At 31.9% G+C, this 18,736-nt stretch overlaps 1 protein-coding gene across 1 annotated transcript in view; it reads right to left on the reverse strand.

The window, feature by feature from the left end:
• Positions 1-3,803: 3,803 nt before the first annotated feature.
• Positions 3,804-18,736, reverse strand: part of LOC129228238 (inositol polyphosphate 5-phosphatase K-like) — a 43,464-nt gene continuing 28,531 nt past the window's right edge. The window contains exons 6-12 of the mRNA XM_054862906.1: positions 18,228-18,335; positions 16,413-16,480; positions 15,770-15,881; positions 8,978-9,087; positions 8,586-8,742; positions 7,291-7,428; positions 3,804-4,147 (exon numbers count right to left, since the gene is read on the reverse strand). Of these exons, the coding sequence (XP_054718881.1) occupies positions 3,869-4,147; positions 7,291-7,428; positions 8,586-8,742; positions 8,978-9,087; positions 15,770-15,881; positions 16,413-16,480; positions 18,228-18,335 (972 nt within the window). The 3' untranslated portion in view covers positions 3,804-3,868. The remainder of the gene's footprint in view (positions 4,148-7,290; positions 7,429-8,585; positions 8,743-8,977; positions 9,088-15,769; positions 15,882-16,412; positions 16,481-18,227; positions 18,336-18,736) is intronic.

Consider the following 18,736-nt stretch of genomic DNA (forward strand, 5'->3'; position numbering starts at 1 on the left):
GGTAATAAGCAAAATAAATTCTTAAATAACTACGCATACATTTTATTTCAGCAAAAAATAATGCTTTGTAACAAAACTACACAGGACTTTTCCGCCCAATCTGCATTTTATCATTTATTTTCAGCTGCAGTGAGTCGGACTAAGATTTCAAGTACGCTCTGATGTTTGTTAAATTATTAAAATTTATCGCACCGCCTATGCAGGAGTTGCTCACATAATTAAAATAAAAATCAAAATATTTGAGAATTTGTAGTACAGCTATCTAAATTTTAAAGCATTATTTATGCAAATATAAAACTTTTAAAAAACTCTACAGAATTTATACGAATTAACAGAGATTCGAATAAATGGAGACCGAATAAACAAGGTTCCACTGCACTTATTAACCGAATGTTGTTATTTGCAGTTTAAAATTTTTTTTTTATTCGAAAATGATTTCATTTGAAACCGAAAGGTCAAAAAACCATTTGAAATTAGTTTTTTTATTAAACCAGGTTAATTAAAAATCATAATTTGTTATTTTATTTCAAACCACATAAAGTTTTAAAAGATGTACGAAAAGAATTGCAAAAAAAAAACATGCATATATTTCAAATCATAACTATTGACACCAACATTTCAAAGATTGAATAAACAAGGTTCTACTGTACTTATTAACATTAACAGAATATTGTTATATATAGTTTTAAAAGGTTTTAGTTTAAAAATGATTTCATTTGAAACCGAAAGGTCAAAAAAAATTAAGAAAATGTCCGAAATTAGTCTTTTCATTTAGCCAGGTTAATTAAAAATCATATTTTTGTTATGTTATTTCAAACTACATAAGTTTTAAAAGATGTATGCAAAGAATTTCAAAAAACAACCATGCATATATTTTAAAGCATAACTATTGACACCAACATTTCAAACAGTAAGAGGTAAAGCACACTTATTATTTGAGAGCATTAATCAATAAAATTATGTATTTTTATGTGGTTACGAACAGAAGCAATACAAAACTGGAAGACATTCTTGCCATTTTAAGCAAAACTATTCATGCTTCTACATATAATACATAGAACTGCATCATGCAAACAAGAATTGCAGAAAAATTAAGAATTAAGTAGCACAGTTGTCAACATCGAATGATGAAAATTAGGTAGATTTATGGATAAAATTCAGGAGACTTTGCATGATTACATTTAAGCTCAAATATTTGAGAGTAAAAAGGATTTTTAATCAAGTTTGAGTACGAATTTCTCAAATTGAGCCTGAATAAGACCAAAAATCTACAACATTTTGGCTTCAAAAAAATATTTTAAAAGAGGTATAAAAAAAATTATCTTTTAAGTGATAATGAACATTCATTGCGGCATGTAAAAATTTGAAAATTTCAGAAAAATATGTAGCATGTTTCACTGCATTCTTCAAGGGATAAAAGCTTTAAAAGGAAAAAAATGGAATTAAAATGTTTGAAAAATGACTGGATAAATACAAATTTCATATTGTGTATGAAAAGGCTTCGTTTTTGCGATAGCACTTGCTTAACTGTAGGGATATTTTCCTTATTCTAAACACTGGAAATTTCAGTTTTAAGAGTTTAGGAGAAATCATCTAATTTTGGGAGTCTCCTGAACCAATCGAGAGAGTTGGCAGCTATTAAATAGACGATAATTTGATAAAATAAGCTTCCAAAAGAACTACAAGGAACATTTATCTAACTACATCAATGCTTTACAGATAAAGTAAGGCGTAAATGAGATCATTTTAGCTTTAGTTTCTACTTTGTGTTTTAACTGATGTTATAATACATCACTTTTGTAAGCAATTTACGTTCACCTTTCCACACCAAAATCAATTTTGGATGCTAAATACATGAAAGTAAACTTTTTGCTGAGAAAATATTTTTACTTAATATTTTATAACTCAATGCACTTAATACTGACACTAACTACTGGAGCAGTTTACTCTTCCTTTCTCCAAGTAATATTTTAACTAATTTTTACATCAACATTCAAAAAGATGTATAAAATCATAATGCACATGATTATTAAGAAATTGTTAATGAACTCAGATGAGAAAAATTAGTTTGATTTTTTTTCCCTTTTTGCCTCTCAAATAAATAAGTGGACAACCTTACCCTTTACTTAATCAGCCAAACATTCTTAAATGTTTTAGATCTTAAAAGACGTAAGAAAAGGGAATCACCTGAAATGCAACAGAAACGCAAAATTAATCGAAATAAAGCTAAATTGTACTTTAAAATCTAGAAAATAATACTTAAGTTGCACAAAAAGAATGAAGAAAAATTGGAAAAAAAAATTAACAAATGGTCCTTGAATTTAAAGCATTTCAACTTCCACTACAAAATATGTTTGAATATTTAAGTTCTTGTAATTGCTCTAACACCAGAAGGTGTACCATAAATGAGTAAGGATGATTAGAAATGAACAGCTGGTGAGATATTTATAGAAGTTTTTACACTTTTTCACTGAGCTTTAGTCTAATTTGAACAGGTTCAATAAAACCCTATAACTATCAATCCATAAACTTCTTCTATGTTTCTAAATACTGTCAGATTTACAATGCTAAATTATATACTAACATGCATAAAAGTTTTGAGTGAAATTCTTTAATGAGTTTAGCACCAAAAGTGATATTGAGCTTAATTAATGCAACTATGAACCAAAAATTTCTCCTTTTAATTTGCAAAGTCCAACAATGTTGACAAAATGAATATCCACTAATCTTATATTTTATGCATGACTCCATACTTTTTTATAAAACTTACAATGCATTACCTAGCCATTACTCAAAGGTATATTAGTTGTGCAAAACTTATCATTAAATTAACTGTTAACACATTAACTGTTATCATTAAAGTGGTGCAGTATTAAAAAAATATGCCTCAAGATCCTTTCCTTAGAGCAAATTTACTCCCTCATGAGATATGTTGTTGCATCTTCCCCTTCCCTAATTATTTTTAAATAAAATTTATTGACAATTTAAATTTCAAAAAGTATAGAAAAATTACTTAATTACTTTACAAGTTCCTGTTAAAATTCAGTGCTCAGAAACGTAGCCAAGAATTATGAGATGATATGTATACAACTCATATCATCTTAAAGCTGAATTGAACAGTTGAATGTCAGATTACATACAGTACTTAATCTTTATGACACTTCTTTCAGTTAAAACTAATTTTGATCACTTTCAAACTGTTAAAACCACCTTTAAATAAAATCATCTGTCAATTAATTTTTCTAGGTCAAAATTACAAACCTGGTAACTGGACCACACACATACATGAGTATGTGCACATGTGTGTGTGTACTACATAGTCATGCACTTGCATTTTCATGATTTTTAAATACATTTAAGATTTCTAAAGCACTTAGAATGCAACCTTAATGGTATTAACAAAATCAAGTTCAAAAGCAATCACACAAGAAATCGACTCTAAAATGCAAAACTTTCGTCTATGCATTTTTTTTCTTTTATGCATGCAAATCAAGTATTATTTTTAAATGTTAGTGTGAATGCTTTAAAAAGCTTTATTTAAAATTGTTTTAAAGGCATTAATGTACCATGATGAAACAAACTTTTAAGATCATTCAAATTTTAATCGGATCTAATGCACAATGAACTTGACGAACAAGAATACACTCTGAATAAAAAAAGGATATTATAACTTTTTCCAACAGTGCAGAATATCATTCAAACTTGATTTAAACGATCATTGCCATACAGTTCCTTATTATATCAAACAAAATCAGTTCAGAATTTTCTAAAGGAAATGTTAATAAGTGAGCTTTAGCAAGGTTGTAGTGAAAAGCAGCAGCAAAGAGCGAGATGGAAGAATTAGGATAGTGTGCAGAGCTTGTAAATTTCAACTTACTTCAAACGGTTCGCTGATACCTAAAATATCATCAAATTCCGAACTAATGTAAAATAGACGATATCGTCCGGGAATGAGTAAAGTCTGATCTGCAAAAACTACACGATACCATGGTCCCTGGTGAGCTCTTGAAGGAGATGGACAAGTATCAATGCCATCGGTGTGATTTTCTTGAGCAAAGGCTTCAGATGCCAGAACAGGATTGCTACTAGAAGGGCGCACTGGTGCCCAAATGTAACACACATATTCTTCTGTAGAGGTGAAGTCTGCCTGCAAAGAACAAGCAATAACTCGTTCATTACTGCCAACATTCCAAGAAAAAAATCCAGTACAGTGAGTGACCCAAATTTTGAATTCCCGAAATTCGTAAGACTTAAAACCCAAAACTTTTTTTAAATGAAAAATGTTCAAAATTGTTAACAATGTTTACATGCTGAAAATGTAGTTTTTACAACTTACTTTTACATTCTTTGATCTCATGCGTCATGCTTATTAATCGAGTTTTGCTGTAATTGTGCTGCAGTAATCTTTTAGCATCTGCTTTAGGAGTATTTTATCATTAGCATATAAAACAAAGCATACTGTGTAAAAATACAAAGCCAATTTTATGCCAATTTTCTTCGACTCTCTTTTAGTATGTCAAAGTACCGTGCTTGTGTTTATTTTTTTCACTAACTTTCTAAGTCTAGCACCATTGGTGGCACAAAATATTAAAAATTAATGTTATTTAAAACGTCAATTCTTGTAAAGAAAGTTAACCATGTGCATGAAAATTTAACAAACAAAATGATTTTTAAAAATATTCAACAAAAGAATAAGAAGTGTACTGTTATTCTGCATGAAACATTAAATACAAATACACTTCTGCAGAAAAATGGCAAATTTAAAAATAATTCAGTCTGATTTTAAAGCAGCAGCTCTGATATAAAAAGCAATTAAACTTCACTTTTAAATACTAGTTTTATTTTTTAAATTTTACTTTTGTTGAAAAAAATCTAATTTAAATTTTAGAGCTTCCTTTTTTTCATTCAGCTTTCATTTGATCTTCATCACATAATACTAACAAAACTAGTTTTTTTGCTGATGATACAGATAATATTGCGAGAACACATTCTGACCCAAAACGAGCATTTCTAGCCCTGGAAAGTGGGGCAGGTGAGATGTAGCATACTGTCAACCAGGAAAAGGATCACATGAATTGGGCTTAGATAACAGGCTCAGCCAACCACCTGCAAATTGGTACTTATTATTTTAGAAAAATTGTTGGCTTAATGTTTCTGAGCTCTGAGATTAACATTAATGACATTATCACTTCTGAAATACAGAACTGCTACTGCCATGCTTCTGTGGATTGAACAAGTACACCCTTGTGCAAATTAATTGAAACAAAGTCGAAAAATTGTGAAAACTATGAAGAATTGTATTTTATTTAAACTTATATGAAATCAAAAGGTTTTAGTGCATAATATAATCTCCAGCATATAGCCCAATTATTCTCGATTGGTTTGATATCAGGAGAGTTCCCAGTCCATTCCATTGTCTCAATTTCGTTCTCAGACATGAATTTCTCGACCATTTTGGACGTATGGCAAGCGGCTAAATTCTGCTGGAAAGGACCCATTCCATCCATCTGGGTATCGTTTTTTCAACTCCGGTAAAGCCTTTTTTTTCCAAAAATCGTAATATTTTGCTCAGAAAACATCAACAGGCAACAAAGAACCAACCCCACTGTAACCAAAACAACCTCCAAACTTCTTTCTTGAGGGTGTTTACAAATTGGTGAATTAGGTAATCCTGAATTCTTTTCCAGGAAATCTCCGTACATGTTTAGCTCATTATCCTTGGACAATGAAATGACTTTCGTTCCTAAATAGTACTTTCCTCCTATTTTCAATAGTGCAGTTCTAATTTTAATGCTAACAAATAGTCCTTTTTCTTTAAGCATTGGGTCAGAAGCTGTATCTTCATAGCCCGATAGCCTGGTCGAACAGCTGCAATAAGGAGCCCCCAATTAGTACATGAGCTAATATTTATTCTGTGCTCTTTTAAATATATATTAAGTGCTACACTACTCTTTCGAGGATCTTTTTTACTTTGCATGAGTAGAAAAAAAGTCATCTCTCAGTGTTGTTTTCAATGTTTGGCCACATTTTTCTTTTGGAGTTATGGATCCTGTTTCTATATTTGGTTTTACAATACTGCTCACAGTTGCAATACTAAAACCAACTGCCTTCGGAATCTATAAGTCTTTGGAGTATGTTCAGAAAGAGTAGCAATTTTTGTAAGCTTTCGCAGTGCCACATCCAACGCTGACAACAGTGAAATCTCAAGTGACATGATCATAGTTGCATCTTTCATTTCTGCACATGTGCTCGCTCTCAGTACACCTCTGACTGATGGAAATTCATAATAGGTAAAGGATTTATTCATCCCATCCATATTTTTACAAATTTTAGTATGATTGGTGACGAATACTGGGAATGATTTTAAATTTGATGAAAAAATGCTTTGTTTCAATTAATTTGCACAAGGATGCATTTTAAATTGTAATTTAAATGTAAAAACTATTAATTTATAAATGTTTTTAAAGATGTATCCTCACATGCTTTTTAGGAACATAAGCAATGACAAAAAAAAAAGCTCTTGGTATCCTTGAGCCACAGATAGATACTAGGCACTATCTTTGGATGAGTAAAAGTTGATGGTGTTTGCCATGGCTGCTCAAATTTGGAACTTTACTGTTATCTCTAAGAGACCTGCCTGATGTGGCCAAATATACAAAAAGTTTAATAGACTGGCCACATTACAAGACTGAACAATGAATATTGAACACAAAATATTTTTGACCAAGCCTACTGGGTTTAGAACAAGAGGAGGACCTAACCTCAAACAAGTTAAATCAACCTCAACCATGGCTTTGTAAGGGGTTCGGCTACCCTGAAAGTGAATACATGGAAGACCATGGTCATGAAAAGAGAGACCAGTAAGAAAATTCTTGAGAAGGCCAGGGCCTACCTGGGGCTGTCATGCGTCGGGAAATAGACTGCTAGCACTATTAAATTTGATTTTATTATAATCATATACATTTGCCTTAAAATTGGTTTTACATCACATTATGAAAGTTTTTAGTGAAGTAATACTAGTAATATGACATTTTAGTAATTTAGAAAAAGTTTAGACATATTTGCATGTGTAAATTAATTACCAACCAAACTTCCTGGAGTTATTTTTAACGTATCAAAAAATACAATTTAAACTTAAAAAACCTGATTTTTTTTTTAATTTATGAAAAAAAATCTTGATTTTCTCTCCTGTGATCTAGAAAAAAAATATTACAATGCATATAAATATAATTAAGTTTAAAATGAAACTACTATTGGAGGACCTCAATGAGAGTATTTCATATTCCTTACTCTAAACAGGCCAATCCAATCCCACGTGTTAGGTTCTGCTCCTTCACTAAAAGTATACCAAGCAACACTGTCAGCATTCACTTTCCAGTCATTAATAGGGAGAAAGTTCACTCTCTTTTCTGATGGTTGAGAAAATACCTAAAAGAACAAATATGAACAGAATAAACATAAAGGGGGGGGGGCAGAAAGGAAAGAAAGAAAAATACTAAAAAAAATTAATTGAGAATAATTTTCACTTTAAACAATGATCATGTAACTTGAGTAATTATTTAAGTGATCAGATTTGAAAAGCTACAAAAAATTTCAACGTTAATGATAGAAAATAAAAATGTCAGCATAAAATAATATATGTATAACAATAACATGCTGTTATACATAAAATTCTCAGGCACTAATGACAGTAAAAAAGATGCAAGCAAGTAAGCTTACTTTTGCTAGTGACTATGATAGGATAGTTTTTCAAAACAAAATAGGAAGCTTTCTGTTTTCTATTTTGTCCCCTTAGAGCAACAGTAGGATATCTTAGTGTTATTCCTGGGATCAAATGTCTTACTGTTGCTCTGAGGCAATAATATGATTGATTTGCACTATCATTCTGATGTGGCTATCTATTTTTCGTATAAAAAAAAAGAACCTAAGATGTAGTATTCAAAGCAGAGCCATAACCAGAAAATAATTTTGGGGAGGGTTTAAAAACTCATGTGGAGCTTTGCACTATTTGTGCTAATGTTCAAGTCATCGGGTTTTCTGTAATGAAAGCGTGTTATGCAATTAATATACATATGAAAGACATTTGAGTTTTGGAAGAATATTTTTTGGAAATTTTTAAACATAAATGAACATTTAAATGTCAAACCAAACTTTTTGGAGGGGGTTTGAACCCTAAGAATCCTCCCCCTGTATGTGGCCCTGATTCAAAGCCATTCCTAATAATACAGGGAGTAGAGAGCAGGAAACTCTTTCAATTCCAGAATATCATCTCTATTCTTGTATTCTGATCATATTTTTTTAGAACCAATTAATATGAGTATTTAATTTTGAATTGATTTATTATTTTTTTAGTTACACAGAATTTACAATTTTATTTGATTGAATGAAGGTAAACATTCTTAGAATGCATGAAAAGTGTATCATTACTTATAATTTTGCAAGCATTTTTGGTTAAAAAACACTGGAGTTAAAAATAATTTTGAAATTTAACGGCATTCAAGTTTTAAACAACTAAACCAAATAAATGCAGACTAGGAAAAATTTATAAACAATATAAGTTTAAGTTATAAAGCATGTTAACATACTTTTAAAGAAAAACTTGATGAAACTGGTTTGTGGTCACTTTGAACATAAACAGGATGGCTCTCGTAATGCAGTTGCTTTAGACTAAGGGTAACATTTTCATATGCGTTTGAAGTATAACGAAATAAAATTCTGTCCGTCCAAGCAGGCTTTCTTTTCCTAAAACAAAACATTTAGCTTTTGTAAAATATTTTAAGTTAAAATGAGTAAGGAAATATTAAAATTACGCTTTCAGTGTTTATCAAAGAAAAACATTTCATAATGCATGAAAAACACGGCAAAAATTGTTTGTTAAAATAAATAATAGACATAAATTAAGTACTAAAAAGTGAGCGTAAACAGTAACCAAATATATAAAAAAGACAATAAAAAAGAAACATAATTTTTGACTTACGTTCTGTCGTATTCATCTCGGTCAATGAAAAATTTAAAAGTTGGCAAAAAAGCAGGAGGGGTCTCTGTGAATTCTGAAAAGGCTTGACCAAGCTTCATGACTTTACGCAACTACAAATAAAAATCATAATATAAATGTTTACTTACTACCTTATTTAACCCCTTATGACCCAACTTTAATTTTCAACCTGAAGATTTTTCTTCTGTTTCTTTTTTTTTTTTTTTTTAGCCTGCACACTCAAAGATACATACTCGACTATAAAAGCAGTAATTACTATTAGCTCACAGAGTCACAAAAGGTTAACCAGAAGGAGTGAAAATTTGCTTTGAGCATCAGAGATGTTAAGAAACAATTGTGAGAACATAAGTAAGATGGTTCATAAAATAATACTTTTTTGGATGTGGCCATCATGATAATGAACCTATTTTCATCAATTTCTTATAAATTTGCAAGAATAAATACAAAACAGGAATCAGCCTTAATTTTGAAACATGATAGCTTTCATCAAATGCACCATGAGTATAAAAAATACCCCTCCCCCCACCCAAAAAAAAAAAAAAAAACTAACAAGAAAAATTCAAATATGAATATTTATGCCATGGCTTTCATGAAACAGTTAGGCATTTTAAAGAAAGAGTAACTTGAATATTATTAACCTGACAAGTAAGATAAGCTTAATGTAAAATCTCCCATTACGAAATCTTCATTTTTGAAGTAAAACAATGGCAAATAAATGGCCATGTATAAGAGATCACTATACTCCAATGATTAAAATGTTCTCTGCCATCTGCAAAACTGTATTCAACTAGTGAAAAACTTTTCGACATGGGTGCAAGTTTGGTGATATGTTCAAGACGGAAAATATTTTCAGCCCCCCCCCCCCCCCCCCGCATGCGGGCTTACGGAAAAAATGTATATGAATAAATGTTGTAGATTTTAACAATGCCAGTTTTGAAATCTGTGTTTGATTTAAATTTTAAGCCTTTAAATTGTATTATTTAAGCGTATTGACATCATGATTCCAAAAAACCTAAAATCCGGCAATAAGGGGGGGGGGGGTTTGGGGGCTCTCCTCCAGAAATTTTTTCAAATTGAAGCCTAAAAAACGTTATGGCAGGCCATTTTGGTAAAGTTTAGGGAAAGGAGGGGTTCAGGGACTCTTACATCAATTATTTCAAACTGATAGTCCCAAACTCACAATATTGGGCAACCTTCAAAAATATTAGAGAAAGAGTGGGGGGAGGGCTCTCCCCGAAATTAAAGCTTTAAAAACGAAATTGTACTCCATCTTTCATAACGTTTATATGCTTTTTGAATGCACTTGAAGGGATGGAGTTCAGGAATTTTCCTTCGGCAATATTTCCGAATTTAAGTTCTAAAAACGCAATTTTAGACAATGTTGGATAATATTAGGGGTACAAGCATTCGCAGCTCCCCACCATTAGTTTTTGCCGATCGTAAATATTTTTATTGTAGCAATAAAATCGCTTAGGACATAGGATTTTCATTTTTGCAATATAAATCAGTTCCGATCGGAAAGTCTTCCCAAGGTAGCGCCAACAAACCAGAAAAGAAGGAAAGGTGGGGGAAGGGTATGGCCGAATAATGATAATGAACTCGCACCATTACCTCTCAGTCTTCATTTGAAAAAGAAATTCTTTTATAAGATAGCTGGTGGTGAAATTAGCAATAAAAAATTGCTTCAGAATGAAGTAGATATATTTTTTAAAGAAGGTACCCTTTACAATATTCATTAATTAAAAAAAGAAATACTGGAACTGAGTACTAACCCCAGGCAGGGTCCCCGAATGACATCCCTCTTAAGGCACTCAAATATAGCCTAAAGTGGCATTTTAAATATTTCAGCATCAAAAAAATTTCGGAAGAGAACTCCCGAACCGCTTCCTCTGAGTTCACACAAATGTCAATTCAATTTTTAAGTCTTCAGTTTCGAAATTTTTTTGTAGGAATAATACCCCTCTTACCTATAAACATGACTTATGACCGCCTAAAAATTTTAATACTTTAATTTTGGAAACTTTTTGAAAGAATTTTCCTACACCCTTCCCCCGTAAGTCATCCAAAGATAACCCAAAACAAAGCTCTTAAAATTTCAGAAACGGAAATATTTCGGGCTGGGGTGCGGAATACCCTCTCCCCTCTCATTGAGTTTACTAAACGCAGTGTAATTTTTTGTTTAAGATTTATTTTTCTATTGAGAGAGCAACTCCCCTCCACACATCGCCAAAGACAACCCAAAGTTTTAAGACTTCAATTTCGAAAATGTTTTGAAGACCCCTGAATTCCCTAACTCTTATCTCACTCAAAAATAGCCAAAATAATATTTCAATACTTCAGCACGGAGAAATTTTTGGGGAGAGAGACTCCCCTTCCCGAACTCCTTCCCCTAAGTTCACTAAATTTGACTTAAATTTCTGGTTTCCTCTTTTCATCACCAAAGATTTAAGAATTTAAATTTTAAAACTTATTGAGAGAAAGTCTTCCAAAGATTACCTAAAGCTGAATTCTGAATACTTCAGCTTTGAATATTTTTTGGAAAAGGGGAACCCCGAACCCCAAGACGGTCTAAAGTTGAGCTTTTAAAAATCCAGTTTCGGAATTTCGCCTAAAGAGAGCCCCGCCCTCTAGACATTGCCAAAGAGAGCCTAAAGGTTTAAGACTTCAATTACAAACATTTTTCGGGAAAGGGTTCAAAATGCCCTTTCACTTAAGTCATTTAAGTATAGCCTCAAATAGTTTTTAATACATCAGCTACAAAACATTTTCATGTTAGAACACCGAAACCATCTCTCATAAAGTCATCAAAGATTGCCTAAATTAGTGTTTTTAGACTCCAGTTTTCGATTTTTATTTAAAACCTCTCCCTTCCCATTTTTACATCATTAAAGACGGCTTAAAACTTTGACTTTTAAATTTTTAAGAGTTTGCAGAGGAGAAATATCAAACCACTCCTAACTTCAAAAATGGCTTTAAATTCAGTTTTTCGATATTTTATATTGGAGTCCTTTAGTAGCCCCCCCCCTCTTAGATTGTCCAAAATATAAACGTTTTAACCCATTAACGCCCAAAATATCATTTTTTCGTAAAATCTCTTGAAATTGATATATATGGGTACAAATGCATACATTAAGAGTATTTCAAAAGCATTTTGAAAAATTTTCATAATAACCATAAGTTTTAAGCTGTCCTCATTTGATGACGCTGGGCGTTCGTATGCAAAAATGTAATTTTCTAAAGATTTTTTTTTTAAGTCTAAAAATACTTACTTTTCAATTTGTGCACAAAATAATAAAAAAAATATGTATAAAATCAAAATTTATTATAGACATTAGTTTTTTTTACATTTTCAGGGTTGATTTTTCGTGTGGAAAAGAGAAAAACATGGTATGCACAAAGTTGTGCCGCACTTTATACAATATGTTCTTGGCTTGGATGAGTAAGTATCATATTGGCAACGCCTTTGTTTCTCTCTCTTGCCAATGGCATGCTGTATTTTATCAAATTTTATATCAGGAAGTACATTAGATCTGGATGTTGTGGGTCTTTGTATTGGTCGTCCTAAGGCTATTTTCGAGTCGGCCCCTTTTTTCAAATAAGTGACTGCAATATATCTCCTGAAATCTTTGATTGGCATCTCCTTAGATCCATGAATCATTTTATAAATAATGTAGCTGTTTACAATAGCCATATCTATCATTCTCGTGATAAGACAAAAATACCATTTCTTCCCTCGTATTGATATAGAGTGTTTTTCAAGAAGCCAATCATGAAGATCAACACCCCCCATGAAGGAGGTATATGAGGTTATAGCATGTGGCTGATTCACTTTCACCTTTTCTTTTTTTTCTACACTCCATCTTTGCACTGCAGAGAGGGGTAATATGGTGTCAAAATTAGTGGCCAAAGAAACACACTTATTGTCTTTCCATTTTACAACAAGAATTTCATTAGTTTTGTCCACTCTACTATCATAAAAACCTCTTTCTTTTTCATTCATTTCCTTATCATACATTAGTGGGCATTTTGCAGTACGATTTTCACGTATCGTTCCACTAGCTCTGAACTGCATTTCTTTCAATTTTTTCAGTAATGCATGACTGGTAAAAAAGTTATCAAAATAAACACAGTGGCTGCTTGGATCATCTACAATAGACAATAAATTTAACACCACCTTTGTACCTAAAGGAAGTTTATCAGTTTCAGAATTATTTGATTCTTTTCCACAGTAAAGCGAAAAATTGTAGCAGTAACCATTACTTCCACATAGGGCCCAGAGTTTATACCCGAATCTAATAGGTTTAGCTCTTATAAATTGTTTGAGGGGATGATGACCATAATACCTGACGATCATTTCGTCAATAGACAAATTTTCATGGAAAATTCCCCATTTTTGAAAATTTTTAGAAAGACTCTCTAATAAGGGACGTATTTTAAATGATTTATCATGTTTGTTATTCTGATGCAATTTATTGTCTTGAAAATGTAAAACACTCTTCAGCTGCAAGTAGGAATTTCTAGACATAGCATTCTTCACTATTGCTACTCCTAAGTCATCTGCTTCTGCCCAATAATCTCGTTCACTAGGCAAAGTATGGTAGCCCGAAAGTATGAGAAAGCCGATAAAGGTTTTTATTTCTTCTTTGGTCACATTGTAGTTCAATTTATTTTTCATTTCATGAGCATATCGATTAGTTTCCTCTACAATCATATCATAAACACTTTCAGTGAAAAATTCTTCGAACAACTCAATTGGGCTCATATTAGTAGTTTGCGCTGTCAATACATCCAAGTTTCTCCTAGAAGCATTTTCTAAAGCTCCAAATGCATAAACCGGGTTTTCTTTTGTCCATTTGGCAGATATTTCTATTTTACTTTTAGGGGAATTATTTTCCTGGTAATCTGAGATCATTTTACCTTTATGGGTATTATTTCCTTTTTTTTTCTTTGAGATCCTTTTACGCTTGTTGGTATTGTTTCCCTTTTTTTCATCTGAAATTCTTTTACGTTTACCAGAATCATTTTCCATGTCTGTAACCGAAATGCTACAGTTCTCATCCTTATCTGGTATTGTAATCTCTACTGAACCTACAACATCTGATACAACAGGAGTATCCAAATTCTCATCATCAAACTGCTCCTCATCAGTCAGATCATCTACATCCGGAGGCATTGCTATAATATCTGCTTCTATTTCTTCAGAAAATAGATAAGCAGTTGCTTCTTCTAAGCTTTTAAATATCTTTTGTCGACTCATATTTCAGTTTTTATTTATATTTCATCTGTAAAGTACGTAAGAAATAGTTTAGAAGCAAATCCAGTTGGCATATAAGAATTATACGCTAACGCCCAGCGTCCTCAAACGATGACGGATAAGATTTTTAGCTTACTACAGATATATTAACGACAATTAACATTGAAAAACAAGATCATTGCAGAATATCAACTATTTAAATTCTATATATGTGAAAATAAAAGAACTGACCTCATCAAATTAGTGCAACGCAGCGGTATACAGTTAACACAATGCGATGAACAAAAAAGCAGTAATCACGGCTGTGTTTTTCCCGCCGAATTGGTCTTCATTCCAAACGAATAACATAACAAATAATGTATGGTGCTTCCATCTATTGAACCATTTCACAAACATAAAAAAAATAAAAAAATAAGGATAAAAATGGCAGCTTTTTACAGTGTCCTCAAATGATGACACTGGGCGCTAATGGGTTAAGACCTCAGTATCGTGGGTTAATTTGCGGACTTATCTTTGCAAGAGCAGCATTTTTTCGCAAACTTGTGCTCCCGTTCTTTTTTTTCCCTTTCTTTTCTCTCTCTGCTCCCTCCTCCCCATATTCCATTCTTGATTCAATGATATTGGACTTTAGTGATTCCTCAAGTCTTTGTCAAAAATGCAGGAACGGTTGCCCATCGGTGTTTCCAACCAGCTTGAAATTTCCCCCCCCCCCCCCCGATTATTTCCAAAATTCTCATTTTCATTAAAATCTTCAAAATCCCTGATAGTTTCCGTTTTACCTGGTATGTGGACGCCCTTTGCTGTGGTGAAAAAAATTTCATCTTGTCAGCAATCACTCTCAACCGGTGATTCAGATTCAACTCTAAAGACATTTTAAGAGCGTACATTATTTTCATTTATGCGTGTAAAGTTTGCAAAAAAAAAAAAACCCGCAAATGAAAAAAACGAAAGGATGATCAGTTAGAGCCGATTATTTCGAAAAATCAGGGAGAATAGTGAGCAACTGCGCGGTCTGCAATGCAGTGAGTTGGAAATAACAGAGCTACATCAAAAAAAAAAGTCAATTGGCGCGAGTCTAAAAGCCACTCCTCTAAAACCACATTGCAAACAAAACAAGCCCATGGCGGAAAACCGAGAGAACGTCGATGTAAATTCGTGGTTATGGAACGGTCCAGTAAATGAAGCATATTTTTCAAACACTGAAATTTTCTTTTTTAAGTAAAAACTGAAAGGAAGTCATCGAATTTCTTTCCGTCCCGACCTCCGTCTCGGAAATTTTGTCCCAGACGGAAATCCGTCCTGGGACGGAAGGTCTTGCACCCATGCTTTTCGATGATGAAACATTTTATACCCATTTAGTTTAATTTTAAAGCAACATCTTTCACTGAGAGCTCAAATTATTTATAATTTAAAGGGGAAATTCAAAACTAAGTGCTTAAAATCAATTTTGAAAAATATATTTTCATAAGTTTCATTAACATACAAAATTTCTATCTTAAAAAAAATAATAATAATCGCACCTGATCTTTTGCCAACAATTGTGAAAGGCTTTTTTTCTGTATCAAATGTTCAATTTCATCAGAAGTAAAATCATCAATGCGAAAATTAAGATCTCCAATCCAAAATGTGTAGCTGAAAAAGAAAGCTTTTTTTTAAATTTGATATATATAAAATAACATTGTAATTGCAATACATAACATTAATATTTGATAGAAGAATTCGGAATTTCTTTTATCAGAAACAGTAACAATAAATAATCAGTTAAAATAAAAAAATAAAGTAATCAGTTTTAAGGTAACATCTGTTAAACAAATTTAGAAAATTATCAAAAATTTTACAAGGTGTATAAAAGCTTAAAATCTCAAACACTGTATGCAACTTTCGGCAAAGCAAGAGTTTCACATTGGCAAGTTTCCAATAAAAGGGTTTGCATAAAATTTTGAAAATTCAGTTAAGTGAAGTGTTATGAGTCAATGTGTTCAGTGCACTAAATTTATAGGCACCAGTTTTTCAAAAAAAAAAAAAAAGATTACTTTAATTTCATATGCATATCATTTTAAAGTTTAATTGCTTTATTTTTATGATCCCATGCATTTCAAATAGAAAATACAAATAAGAATGACTATACATTTGAGAACTTTATTTTGAAAATGAATTACTTACTCATGCGTAATAATATTTTCAGTCAAAGGATCAACAAACTTCTGATGATCAAGTACAGAATTATAGTCCTGAAATTGAAAAGGTTATTAACTTAACTAATTATAAGTAATTAACTAAACAAAATTTCTCTTCTTCTTACTAAAAAAAAAATTAAACATAGAAATTTAATTGCAAGTTTTTTATCCTTTTTATTTGCACAAAATACTTTTGTCTTCAGAAGAAAAAAAAATGTCAATAGTTAATGTGCAACAGTTAAAAGATAACTTAATAATAGCTACAACAAATACTACAATATTTTCAATTACTAATTCTGAAAACAATGATAATTTTTAAACTTGAATTTTATTGTTTTATTAAAATCACACTGAAGTTCACAAATCCCAAGCTGCTGATAATTTTGATTGCCTCCCCCCCCCCCAATGATTATTGAGATAATCAAGCAATAAAGCAAAAGTACATGTGGTTAAAAATCATTGGCTTGGTCAACTTTGTGAACGCAACTATTCAAATCAGGGTTACCAGTAGAAAATTTAAGAAAATAGCCTAACTGCTTAGTGCAATTAGCCAAAAATAGTCAACCTGTAGGGAAATCACTGATCCTCTGAGAGATATCAAAAATCTCCTGTGTTTTTATATAAAAGATTTATTGATTCTATATTTAAGTGCTTAAATATTTTTTCTAAATCTACTGCTTAAACAATTGCCTTAGCATTCTCTTTAAGTCACCTAATCAATAAATTTCACATTTCTTACTATTTATCATGTTGTGTTTAGTAGGTATTAAGCAACATGTAGATTGATGTGAAGAATGCTTTTGAATTTTTTCCAGTTCAAAAATAAGCGAAAATCTTCACATATATAATAGATGATAGCGTTACTGATTGAGTAACGCTCCTGGCATCACCAACAATAAAACTTGTGCCATAGCATGATAATTTGATTTTTTTGGTAATGTTTGAAATGCAGGGAAATGCTTTATTTTGACAAGGCTGAACTGGATCCGGTAACTTAACTGTTTTACTGGTAAGACATGTGTTCTACAATGGATACCTGCACATGTGAACATCAAAGGAAATGATGTGCAGATTCCTTGGCCAAAGAGGGCAGGGACTTAATTCAAAAGAGAACTATTACACTTGCTGATGCAAATGCTGTAGCTAGAAACAGAACTTTCACGCATTCATCAAAAAAGCCTCTCATTACAGACTTTGATCTTCCAAGAGCTCTCACATCGAAAATTGTAAGACTTAAAACAAATCATTATAAGGCTATAAAGACCCACCTTGGTTAATCAAGATCTTATGTCCAATGTAAATACTGCACTAATACTGAGCTAATACCCAACCACATCTTTGAGTGCCTAGCAATTACCACTAATCTTCTGAGAAATGGTCTGGCTCGGCTCAGCGACTTGATAGAGGAAGTCCTCTACAGCCTGGACGCATCGATACTGGTTGAAGCTGTGATCAAGACCTTTGGAAAAATTTAATGTCCATGGACACAAAAACAACAACAATTGGTAAGATGGTCATTTTAAAAGGATGAAGAAACGAAAAAAAAAGGTCAACAATGAATGCTATCAACTGGAGTTTAGGGTTCATCCACTGGAGTTAGGGTTAAAATTTCAACTATCAAAATATCATCAAACAGGCAATTGCTTTGTTCACATGTAGAAGCAACTCTCACCCGTCATACTTTGACAGGCGATTTTCTAGTAGTTAATATCATCAAAACCTGGAAACCCAGATACATTGTTTTTATTTTACTATGTTATGCACAAAGTACTGTATAAAACATCAATGACTTACTACTTACTTCAATTCTTTGTTTAATCTCAGCATCATGAGCTGCTAGATGTGAATTTACAATACAGATTGAACATCCATAGGCAGAAAATCTAATGCTGACACCACCTTTATTTCCCTGAAAAAAAATTAAAGAAAATAAAAAAACATTCAGTAAACATGTGCAGTTAGTTTGAAACGTTTTATATACAAATGAATTGTAACATTTTCTGACATGTGTTTCTTTGTCCCTTTTATGTAACAAAAAAACAATTTTAAAACAAAAAGTTTTCATTTGTTCAAACTGTGACAAGGGGGGGGGGGAGGTTTGCTTAGGAAGATTTCCAAAGAAAAGAGAAGAACACAAAGCAAAAAATGAATGCAAAAAAGGAATAAGTAAGAGAGAAACTTCCACTTTAGCTCGTGCTAAGTTTAAATTTTTCAATGAAATGTGTGCAATCTGATGATTAGAAAATAACAATTTTCGTCAATCTATTCTTGAAGTACATTTTTTTCTTTATTTATAATTAGGATTACTTT

This window comes from Uloborus diversus, chromosome 8 (genome assembly GCF_026930045.1).
Source record: "Uloborus diversus isolate 005 chromosome 8, Udiv.v.3.1, whole genome shotgun sequence".
NCBI lineage: Eukaryota > Metazoa > Arthropoda > Arachnida > Araneae > Uloboridae > Uloborus > Uloborus diversus.